Source organism: Cynocephalus volans, chromosome 8 (assembly GCF_027409185.1).
Source record: "Cynocephalus volans isolate mCynVol1 chromosome 8, mCynVol1.pri, whole genome shotgun sequence".
In the NCBI taxonomy this organism is placed as follows: Eukaryota; Metazoa; Chordata; class Mammalia; order Dermoptera; family Cynocephalidae; genus Cynocephalus; species Cynocephalus volans.
In genome coordinates this window covers 134,399,474-134,411,986 of record NC_084467.1, presented here as the reverse complement: position 1 = coordinate 134,411,986, position 12,513 = coordinate 134,399,474, and the positions used below count along the sequence as shown (strand labels likewise).

The window sequence follows — 12,513 nt, the reverse complement described above, 5'->3', positions numbered from 1 at the left end:
CAAGTTCTTTCATCTATAAAGTAAGCACAGTAATTCTCTGCCTGGCACATCTATAATTTTTATTTATGTTTGTTGGGTAGATAACTGAAAATAATGTCACTTACTGAAAACAAACAAAACAAAAAACCCCAAGTATAAATAAGAGTATGAAATATGAGAGGTAGAACTGAGTTCAGATCCAGATTGCAGTATTTACTAGTGTATGACTCCAGGCAAGTTTCTCAATCTCTTTCCTCATCTATAAAATGAAGATAATAATAGTATCTAGGGTTGCTGTATTACATGAGACTATATTTAATGTGCCTGGAAGGTAGAAAGCACAGTGACAGCAATGATGTGCTGATACAACAAGCCCTGTTTTCAAAATGTTTAACAAGCACTATTTTCAAAATTGTTAAAATTATGGAGACATAAGTATTAAAAATGTGTCTTAGCATACATTCAACAACTTTGAAAGGATGTTATCCAAAGTAAGTTAGACATTTGAGGTTTACTCAAGCTAATAGTCCTAATTATTGAAATCCTGACTTCCTTTTCAAACATGTCTCACAGATGTGATTGCAAATCAATAGGACTGATTCCATATGCTGTACATACAGAACAGCATTTCAGGAAGAGCATGGCCTCTGGAGAAAAATACCATTTCTTGAGTTCAGATACCATTTTTGCTACTTACTAGCTGTATGACCTTTGACAAGTTTATTTAATCTCTCTGTGACTCAGATTATTCATCTATAAAATGGGGATAATAACAGTATTTATTGTATAGGGTTTTTATAAAGATTAAGCAAGATAATGTATATAAAGCATCCAGTACAGTGCTCAAAAAATGTTAGATGTCATCATTGTCTCTTACAGTCATTTTACACACAAAAAAAGTACCTCTGACCTCTAGAACTTGCTTCTATATAAACAGCACAAATGATTCTCAAATTAGTTCTTACATACAAAAAAACTCTCCAATAATATAAAATTCTTAAACTGGTTGGGTATTTGAGCCAATATTTTGTACCTTGACACAATATGAGTAAGACAAAAAAGTAAATTTTGTATTGGATCTTTCTAATCGTCACTGATGTAAAGTTAGAGAAGACCAAAATGCTTTATTAAAATCCACCCTAAAACTGCTTTCTTTGCTTTAAGGAAGTTAACTTCCTACCTGTCATCTGTATTGCGAAGGGATGGAAGCCGAAAGCTTGTGTTTCTGTCAAGCTTTGACTGGCTTTTGGTCCTCTTGATGGAGCCTTTCAGGCGCTTGCTGAAGAATCCCTAGAATGAAAAGGCAGAAGGTGATGGGAGAGGGAACCAGAAGGCAACCTTACCCTTCTGCACTATCTTTGCAAAAGCCAGTTAGATTTTTATGATAACGACCAGAAACAGAGTCCAGCTTTTAATTGTTTTTTTAATTTAGTAAATAACAGTTACCTGAAATCACCTGATAATGTGATGAGAAAAATTTTCCTTCTGTGATAATTGGGATAATTAAACTTTTTGATAACTCCCAATTTCTTACTTTTTAAATAGTTTTTATACTACCTATGGTAGAGAAACTTCTAACTTCACTAACAGACTTTTTTAAAAACAGCATAACACAGACAAATATACTCCTTTCTATGAAGATAATGTCAGCACTTTCAATAAAAATGACACCCAGTGATTTCCCAAATTAAGGGAAAATAGGCAAAGAGAATAGCATGTGTAAAGACCCTGAAGTGAGAAGGTACTTGGTACAAGTAAGTAAAAGATACTGATAGTGAGAACTGAGAAAGCTTTATTTTAATACCTTCAAAAAAGAGTTAACCGAGTAGTAGAAGTAATGTGTTAGTGGTCTCAAAAGTTAAAATCTGGTCTATATCACCTTGGATACGGTATTTGTAAAGTTAAGTTTTAAATACAGCTAACTACTTTAAGATGAAATATGGATCACTTATAAAATCATTTAACTATCTAGATTTTAAAGAACAAAGCACTTTATCGTCTTTGGCCCCTGCTTGCTTTCTGTCATTTCCACCAAATTATAGTTTAGTGAACATTTTCCTAGTCCTGCACCTAGCAAAAAATGGACACTTAATAAAAGTTTATTGAATAAAAGAATAAATACAAGAATGAATATGATGGTTAATACTTTCAAGAAACTTAAAATTCTATTGTTGTCAGACAAAAGGAGATCTTACAGAATCATAACAGAATGTTTTAAGAAGAAGTTGTAATTCAAAGAAAAATATTTTAATTCATGGAAAAATGACTGTAATCATGCTGAGATGAATATCATCTTATACAAGCTGTGTACAATAAACATTTCCATAAGGAAGAAAAAGAAACATCAGGCCAATATCAGCACATCAAATCTTACATACTCCTTTAGTTATCACCAAAGCCCGCTGTTTTGAGAAGACTATATCAACAGGATAAGCTAGATTATGCTTATTTAATAACCCCACAATTCTAGTGGCTAAAACATGTTACAGGTTCACAAGAGGTCAAGTGAAGGGGTGGGGTCTCACTCTATGCTGTCCATACTCAGGGACTTGAGCTAAGGGAGGCTCCATCTCTCTACTTTACAGTTGCTGCAACAAAATAAAGGTAATGTAGAAGAACTATGCACTAGCTCTTAAAGTTCCATGTCACTTCTGGTCTCATTTCACTGAACAAAAAAAGTGACTTGAAGACACCTAACTTCAACACGAAAGGGATGTGCAATACTATCACGTACCCAGAAAGAGAATTGGAAATACTGGTGAATATCAGTATGAATTGCCACAGCGCTTTGCCAAACCAAATGTTTTTTAAACACATAGGCATTGTTCTTTTCACTAGAGAAAAATGAAAACAAGCTGATCTGAATCAGAAGTAGAATTATTTAGATGACTGAAGAAAAATGCTTATTATATTGTATTATTCTTGCTGCCCAAAGAATAAGTGTAAAAACTCCTAGAAAATATCACATAGACATAATTCTTTAGGCTGCTTTTTACTCCAGATTATAGGTATATAGAGATTGATTGGAGAGAAGAAAAAAAAGGCTATTTTTAAAAGTACTACATTTCTAAATAGGCATTTGCCTGGTCTTCTACACAATCTTAGTGTTGTTAGAAAAAGTCAGTGTCATTAGTCCTCCAAAAGAAAGGCTTTATTTACCACTGTCTATGACAATTAGAATGAGTCACCACATATGCTAATAAATGTAGTCCGCAAGCCAGATTTAAGTTAAAGAACTCTAACAGGATTGTATAGGGTTGGTTAAAAAACCACTAGCCTAAGGAACTCACAAATACCATATATAAATACATTTCTAACAAAAATACAGTTAAGCAGTTTACTGAGAATGTACTAGTAGATGTTCACTCATCTAGTACTCAACTTCACCTTTTTTTGTGGCTATTATATCATATTTCATATATTAATACATTTACTTAATAAAATTTATGTCTATTTGATGTGTAGAACTGTACTTGGAATTGTAAGGAAATCAAAGATAAAATAAACACAAACTCTGCTCTCACGGACCTTGCAATTTAATATAGGATTTAGACACCAAATATAAGTATATACATAAGCTTATTAGTAGACAGAGCACAGCTGAGGAAAGAATCTCTGAGAGTGAGGATATATCAATAGAAATCTCCAAAACTGAAAATCAAAGAGAACAAAGACTGAAAAAAGCAGAACAGAATATCCAAGGATTGTAGAACAACTACAAAAGGTGTAAATAAGTATAGTGGGAATACCAGAAAGAGAAGAGATAAATGAACAAAGAAATCTGAAACAGTAATGTCTGAGATTTTTCCCAAATTAATGCCAGACACCTAACCACACATCCAGGAAACTCAGAGAGCACCAAGCAGCATAAATGCCAAAAAATGATATCCAAGCAGATAATTTTCAAACTACAGAAAGTCAAAGATAAAAAAAAGAAATACTGATGGAAGCCAGAATAAGAAAACACCTCACGTACAGAGGAACAAAGGATAAGAATTATAGCTGATTTCTCCTCAGAAACTGTGCAATGAAGAGGAGAGTAGAGTGAAATATTTGAAATGTTGAGAGAAAAAAACCCCACTAAACTAGAATTCTGTAACCTGCAAAATTGTCCTTCAAAGGTGAAGAAGAAATAAAGACTTTTTCAGACAAACAAAAATTGGCAGAATTTGTTGCCAATATACCTGCTTTGCAAGAAATGTAAAAAGAAGTTCCTTAGAGAGAAGGAAAATAATATAGGTCAGAAACGTGGACCTTCATAAAGAAAGGAAGAGCATCAAAGAAGAAATAAGTGAAGGTAAAATAAAACCTTTCATTTTGTCTTATTTTTCATTGATTTAACAGATTACACAGTTTGTTTAAAATAATAATAGGAACAATGTATCTGAATATGCATGCTTATATATATATATACACCATATATATGCTTATGTATGGTTATATATAAGTAAAATGAATGCAACAATGATACAAGGAATGGGAAGGAGAAATCAGGACTATTTAGTTATTATAAAGTACTCACACCACCTATGAAGCAGTGCAGTATTATGTGAAAGTAGACTTGGATTAGTTATAAATATGTATTACAAACTCTAGGGCAACGATTTAAGGAAAGTTAAAAAAAAGTATAACTGATATGCTAAGAAAGGAGAAAAACGCTCAATTAAAACAACAAAAGGCAGAAAGAGAGTAAAAGACAAAAATAAGAACACATAACAAAGGCAACAAATAGAAAATAGTAGTAAATATGGCAAGTAGCAATGCAACTATATCAATGATCACTTTGAATGTCAATAGGCTAAATGCATCAATTAAAAGAGCTTGTCAAGTAGATAAAAAAAAAAAGACCCAACTATATGTTGTCTACAAGAAAACCACTTTACATTAAAAGCCACATATATATTAAAAGTAAATAGATGGGGAAACTATACCATGCCAACACTAATCAAAAGAAAACAGGAGTAGCATATTAATTTCAGGCAGAGTAGATGTCAGAACAAGAAAAGTTAGCAAGGAGAAAGAAAGGTGTTATAAAATTATAAAAGGATCAATTCTCCAAGATGACATAACATTCTTTAATGTGTCTGTGCCTAACAACACAGCATCAAGAGACATGACGCAAAAACTGATAGAGTTGCTAGAAGAAATAGATGAATCTACTATTATGAAGTTCAAGATTTCAAAACCCCTCTATCAGAAATAAACAGATCCAGCCAGGAAGAAAATCAGTGAGGACATAGTTGAATTCAACAGCACCAACAATCAACTGGACATAATTGACATCTACAAACGACTTTATCCAAAATCAGCAGAATAGGCAGGCAAGAGAGCACGCCAGGGTCCTAGGCAAGGAGCTGAGGGCCACAGCCCTCTCTGCCTGGAACCAGACAAGAGAACATGCCTAGGGGCCCTAGGCAAGAAGTCAAGGGCTGCAGCCTCCTCCACCCAGAACCAGGCAACAGATCACACCCAGGGTCCTAGACAAGGACTGCAGCCTCTTTCACTGGGGAGTAGACAAGACAGCATGCCTGGGGTCTGAGGCAAGGAGCTGAGGGCAGTAACCCTCACCCAAAAGCAGGAAACAGAGCATGTGGAAAACACCATTTCTGTGCAGGTAGCCCACCATAGCCATGACTACCAAAAAAGTAGCCTGACGCCACAGCAGTAGCCACAGCAACCATGCAGGTGGCCTGCCAGAAACTTGACTGCACTGACACAAGGAGAGTAACCAGGGAAGACTTGAAAAAGAAGAGGATGTCTCTCTCATCAAAGCCCACTCCAGAATAACTGCTAATAACAGAGTAATAGAAGAAGCAACTGCTCTACCAGATGACCAAAAATCAACCAGAATTATGAAAACCCAAGAAAAATGACACCACCAAAACAATACAGTAATTCTCAAATACCAGACCCTATACAGCAGAGAACTCCTGAAATGACTAAAAAGGAATCCCAAGCAACAATCTTATTATTTTATTTTATTTTATTTATTTATTTTTCTCTTTTCCGTATTTTATTTTATTTTTTTAAATTTTATTTTGTCGATATACATTGTGGCTGATTATTGTTGCCCATCACCAAAACCTCCCTCCCCCCCCCAATGTCCCCACTGTTTGCTTGTCGTATCAACTTCAAGTAATAGTGGTTGTTATATCTTCTTCCCCGCCCCCCGGTTTTTTTTTTGTGTGTGTGTGTGAATTTATATATTAATTTTTAGCTCCCACCAATAAGTGAGAACATGTGGTATTTCTCTTTCTGTGCCTGACTTGTTTCACTTAATGTAATTCTCTCAAGGTCCATCCGTGTTGTTGCAAATGGCAGTATTTCATTCATTTTTATAGCTGAGTAGTATTCCATTGTGTAGATGTACCACATTTTCCATATCCACTCATCTGATGATGGACATTTGGGCTGGTTCCAACTCTTGGCTATTGTAAAGAGTGCAGTGATGAACATTGGGGAACAGGTATACCTTCGACTTGATGATTTCCATTCCTCTGGGTATATTCCCAACAGTGGGATAGCTGGGTCGTATGGTAGATCTATCTGCAATTGTTTGAGGAACCTCCATACCATTTTCCATAGAGGCTGCACCATTTTGCAGTCCCACCAACAATGTATGAGAGTTCCTTTTTCTCCGCAACCTTGCCAGCATTTATCGTTCAGAGTCTTTTGGATTTTAGCCATCCTAACTGGGGTGAGATGGTATCTCAGTGTGGTTTTGATTTGCATTTCCTGGATGCTGAGTGATGTTGAGCATTTTTTCATATGTCTGTTGGCCATTTGTATATCTTCCTTAGAGAAATGCCTACAAAGCTCTTTTGCCCATTTTTGAATTGGGTTGCTTGTTTTCTTCTTGTAAAGTTGTTTGAGTTCCTTGTATATTCTGGATATTAATCCTTTGTCAGATGTATATTTTACAAATATTTTCTCCCACTCTGTTGGTTGTCTTTTAACTCTTTTAATTGTTTCTTCTGCTGTGCAGAAGCTTTTTAGTTTGATATAATCCCATTTGTTTATTTTTCCTTTGGTTGCCCGTGCTTTTGGGGTCATATTTATGAAGTCTGTGTCCAGTCCTATTTCCTGAAGTGTTTTCTCCTATGTTTTCTTTAAGAAGTTTTACTGTTTCAGGGTGTATATTTAAATCCTTAATCCATTTTGAGTTCATTTTAGTATATGGTGAGAGGTATGGGTCTAGTTTCATTCTCCTGCATATGGATATCCAGTTATCCCAGCACCATTTGCTGAAGAGGCAGTCCCTTCCCCAGTGAATAGGCTTGGTGCCTTTGTCAAAGAACAGATGGCAGTAAGTGTGTGGGTTGATTTCTGGATTCTCTATTCTATTCCATTGATCAGTGTGTCTGTTTTTATGCCAGTACCATACTGTTTTGGTTATTATAGCTTTGTAGTATAGCTTAAAGTCAGGTAGTGTTATGCCTCCAGCTTTATTTTTTTTGCTCAGCATTGCTTTGGCTTTGCGTGGTCTTTTCTTATTCCATATAAATGTCTGGATAGTTCTTTCCATTTCTAAGAAAAATGTCTTTGGAATTTTGATGGGGATTGCATTGAATTTGTATATCACTTTGGGTAGTATGGACATTTTCACTATGTTGATTCTTCCAATCGAAGAGCATGGGATATCTTTCCATCTTCTTGTATCCTCTCTAATTTCTCTCAGCAGTGGTTTGTAGTTCTCATTATAGAGATTTTTCACCTCCTTGGTTAACTCAATTCCTAAGTATTTTATTTTTTTGGTGGCTATTGTAAATGGGCCGGCTTTCTTGATTTCTCCTTCTGCATGTTCACTATTGGAGAAAAGAAATGCTACTGATTTTTGTGTGTTGATTTTGTATCCTGCTACTGTGCTGAAATCATTTATCAATTCCAACAGTTTTTTTGTAGAGGTTTTAGGCTGTTTGATATATAGGATCATGTCATCTGCAAACAGGGACAGTTTGACTTCATCTTTTCCAATCTGGATGCCCTTTATTTCCTTCTCTTCTCTGATTGCTCTGGCTAGTACTTCCAACACTATGTTGAATAGGAGTGGTGAGAGTGGGCATCCTTGTCTAGTTCCTGTTCTTAAAGGAAAAGCTTTCAGCTTTTCCCCATTCAGGATGATATTGGCAGTGGGTTTGGCATATATGGCTTTAATTATGTTGAGATACTTTCCCTCTATACCTAACTTATAGAGGGTCTTTGTCATGAATGAGTGCTGAACTTTATCAAATGCTTTTTCAGCATCTATAGAGATGATCACATGGTCCTTGTGTTTGAGTTTATTAATATGGTGTATCACATTTATTGATTTGCGTATGTTGAACCAACCTTGCAGCCCTGGGATGAATCCCACTTGATTGTGGTGAATAATTTTACGTGTGTGTTGCTGTATTCAGTTTGCTAGTATTTTAGTGAGGATTTTTGAATCTATATTCATCAAGGATATCGGCCTGTAGTTTTCTTTTCTGGTTATATCTTTACCTGGTTTTGGTATCAGGATGATGTTTGTTTCATAGAATGAGTTTGGGAGATTTACGTCTGTTTCAATCATTTGGAATAGTTTGTGAAGAATCGGTGTCAATGCCTCTTTGAATGTTTGGTAAAATTCTGCTGTGAATCCATCTGGTCCTGGGCTTTTCTTTGTTGGGAGCCTTCTGATAACAGCTTCAATCTCCTTTATTGATATTGGTCTGTTCAAATTTTCTACGTCTTCATGGTTCAGTTTAGGGAGCTTGTGTGTGTCTAGAAATTTATCCATTTCCTCCAGATTTTCAAATTTGTTGGCGTATAGTTGTTTATAGTAGTCTCGAATGATTCCTTGTATTTCAGATGAATCAGTTCTAATATCGCCTTTTTCATTTCTAAATTTTGTTATTTGAGTCTTCTCTCTTCTTTTTTTTGTTAGCCATGCTAATGGTTTGTCAATTTTATTTATCTTTTCAAAAAACCAACTTTTTGATTCGTTGATCTTTTGAATTGTTTTATGGGTTTCAATTTCATTCAGTTCTGCTCTGATCTTAATGATTTCTTTCCGTCTGCTAATTTTAGGTTTGGATTGTTCTTAATTTTCTAGTTCTTTAAGGTGAAGTGTTAGGTTGTTCACTTGCCATCTTTCCATTCTTCTGAGGTGAGCATATAATGCAATAAATTTCCCCCTTAATACTGCTTTTGCAGTATCCCACAGGTTTTGGTATGATGTATCATTATTTTCATTAGTTTCAAGAAATTTTTTGATTTCCTGCTTGATTTCTTCTTGGACCCATATGTCATTAAGTAGAATGCTGTTTAATTTCCATGTGTTTGTATAGTTTCCAGAGTTTCATTTGTTACTAATTTCTAGTTTTAATCCATTGTGGTCTGAGAAAATACATGGGATAATTCCAATTTTTTTGAATTTATTGAGACTTGATTTGTGACCTAATATGTGATCTATCCTGGAGAATGATCCATGTGCTGATGAGAAGAATGAATATTCTGAGGTTGTTGGATGGAATGTTCTGTAGATATCTGCCAATTCCCATTGGTCTAGAGTATTGTTTAGATCTTGTGTTTCTCTACTGATTCTTTGCTTTGATGATCTGTCTAATATTGACAGTGGGGTGTTCAGGTCCTCTGCTATTACGGTATTAGTGTCTATTTCCTTCTTTAGGTCTAATAGTGTTTGTTTTATAAATCTGGCTGCTCCAACATTGGTTGTGTACATATTTATGATTGTTATGTCTTCTTGATGGATCAGTCCTTTTATCATTAAGTAGTGTCCCTCATTGTCTCTTTTTATGGTTTTTAGTTTAAAGTCTATTTTGTCAGATATAAGAATAGCTACTCCAGCTTGTTTTTCTTTTCTGTTTGCATGGTAAATCTTTTTCCATCCTTTCACTCTTAGTCTATGTGAATCTTTATGGGTGAGGTGGGTCTCTTGTAGGCAGCATATAGTTGGGTCCTCCTTTTTGATCCAGTCAGCCAGTCTGTGTCTTTTGATTGGGGAATTTAAGCCTTTTACATTAAGAGTTGTTATTGAAAGGTGTTGATTTATTCCTAGCATTTTATTGGTTGTTTGGTTGTCTTAGGTGTCTTTTGTTCCTTGCTTTCTGATTTACTGTTTGGTTTCTGTGTTTGTTGGTTGCTTAGGTTGTAGATAGCATTTTTGTTTGTTTGTTTTCTCTACATGGATGCCATTTTTATTATACTAGTGGGTTTTGATTTTTCTTGGGTTTGTATGGCAGTGGTAGTTATTTTTCAGGAACCAAACCCAGTACTCCCTTGAGGATTTCTTGTAAGGGTGGTCGTGTGGTAGTGAACTCCCGCAGTTTTTGTTTGTCTGAGAAATATACTATTTGCCCTTCATTTCGGAAGGACAGCCTTGCAGGGTAGAGTATTCTTGGCTGGCAATCTTTGTCTTTTAGTATTTTGAATATATCATCCCATTCCTTTCTAGCTTTTAGGGTTTGTGATGAAAAGTCTGATGTTAGCCTGACTGGGGCTCCCTTATAGGTGATTTGACGCTTCTCTCTTGCAGCTTTTAAGATTCTCTCTTTGTCTCTGAGTTTTGCCAATTTTACTATATCATGTCTTGGAGAAGGCCTTTTTGGGTTGAATACGTTTGGAGATCGTTGAGCTTCCTGGATCTGAAGATCTGTGATTTTTCCTATACCTACGAAGTTTTCTGCCACTATTTTTTGAATATGTTTTCAATGCAATCTCCGTTTTCCTCCCCTTCTGGAATACCCATGACTCGGATATTTGAGCGCTTAAAGTTGTCTGATATCTCTCTCAGATTTTCTTCAATGTCTTTGAATCTTTTTTCTTTCTTTTTGTCTGCTTGTGTTATTTCAAACAGCCCATCTTCAAGTTCAGAGGTTCTCTCTTCTACTTCGACAAGTGTGGTGGTTAAACTCTCCGTTGTGCTTTTTATTTCACTGAATAACTTCTTCAGTTCAGCAAGTTCTGCTACATTTTTTTTCAGGACATTGATTTCCTTGTACATTTCCTCTTTCAGGTCTGTATACTTTTCCTCATTTCATCATGATGTCTAGCTGAGTTTTCTTGTATCTCATTCAGTTTCCTTAGAATTATCACTCGAAATTCCTTGTCAGTCATTTCAAGGGCTTCTTGTTCTATAGGATCTAGAGTTTGAGATTTATTAACTTTTGGTGGTGTACTTTCTTGATTTTTTGTATTTCTGGTATCTTTTTTTTTGATGTTATTCATTGTGGCAGGGGGTTTCACAGTCCACCGGTTTGAGACTATTGACTAACTAAGATGTTGCTGTGGTTGCCAATTTGGTATGGCTACCTCTGAGACTGCTCAGTTGGCCTCTAGAGCCTTGTGTGTATGGTTGCCTCGGGTCTTGGGCCTCTCCGTGGAGCCACCTCACTGGTCAGCTTGGACTCTGCTCGGCTGCTGGATCACGGGGCGGTACCACAGGGTGTGTGATCTCTGCTGAGCTTTCACTTCCTGTGCAGAACTTCTCCCTGTTCTGTGCGCTCTGGCCCGGGGTGTTGGATCGTGTAGTGGCGACCCCACAGGGTGTGTGGTTTCTGTCGAGTCTCCGCCTCCCTAGCCGGACGTCTCCCCTCTCTGTGCGCACTGGGCTGGGCTGGGACGTGTCTTCTACAGCCCTTGTCTATCAGGTGGGCCTTCAAGACTCTGCTCGGCACTGCCTCGCCCAGGAAGTCTACCAGGTTTCTGCTAGGCACAGATGACCGGTCGCTCTGGGTGCCTTTGTAGCACTGTGTAGATCTTTCTTGGGACTTATCACCTTCCTCCTGGTATCACGGTTATTTGTGTACTTGTCTTATCACCCACACCAGAGCGTGCGCTCCTTGGGGGAGGATCCCACAGCACACAGTTCACCTTTGTATCCCCCTGGCGCGGACCGAGTCCGGTGCGCGCCCGCAGTCAGCTCTCCGGCAGGTTCAAGCGAACTTGGGAACTCTCCAACCACACTATTCCTAACCAGAAATCGGTTAGGCGTTTTTCCGAACTGGAGGCCGCAGAGATGGTATCTGCCTCCCAGTAACAGGAAGTTTACCGGGGGCCAGAGCCCAGGGTGCGGTGGAGTGACAGTCGGCCCAGCCTGTACTTCCTTGCCCCCTCGACGCTGGCCAGGGACGCCCCATGCCACCAGCCCCTGCAGAGAACCGCGGAGGGAGTGGGAGGGGAGGCCGGCCCGCAGACTCCGGGAAGCCCCGCGCCGGGGCAAGCAAGTGGGAAGGCTCAGGTGAGGAGCCAAGCTGGTCGAGTAGGACAGGCTTGGCTGAGCCGGGCCGGAGCTGCCACCACCTGAGAAAATGGAGGCCGCCCCGGGGGCGGTGAGTGGCCCGGTGGGGCAGGCAGAAGCCAGGTGGGCGTCTGCCCCCCAAGCAGGGCCGGGCCGGGGATCACTCACAGGGCTGTGCCAGGTCGGGCAGCTCCCTCTCTGCCTCTGCTTTGTCGCCATCCCCGTTCTCTACAATCTTATTATTTTAAATTTATTTTTTATTTTTAAATTTTATTAATATTATTTTTTTACATTTTATGATTTTGTTGCAGAGC

The 12,513-nt window shown here is 37.8% G+C and overlaps 1 protein-coding gene across 4 annotated transcripts in view; it reads right to left on the bottom strand.

Moving 5' to 3' along the window:
- Positions 1-12,513, bottom strand: part of RASAL2 (RAS protein activator like 2) — a 347,490-nt gene that overhangs the window by 54,769 nt on the left and 280,208 nt on the right. For all 4 annotated transcript variants that reach the window (XM_063104403.1, XM_063104406.1, XM_063104404.1 and 1 more), the window contains exon 5: positions 1,160-1,269. In XM_063104403.1, coding sequence (XP_062960473.1) covers positions 1,160-1,269 — 110 coding nt within the window. The remainder of the gene's footprint in view (positions 1-1,159; positions 1,270-12,513) is intronic.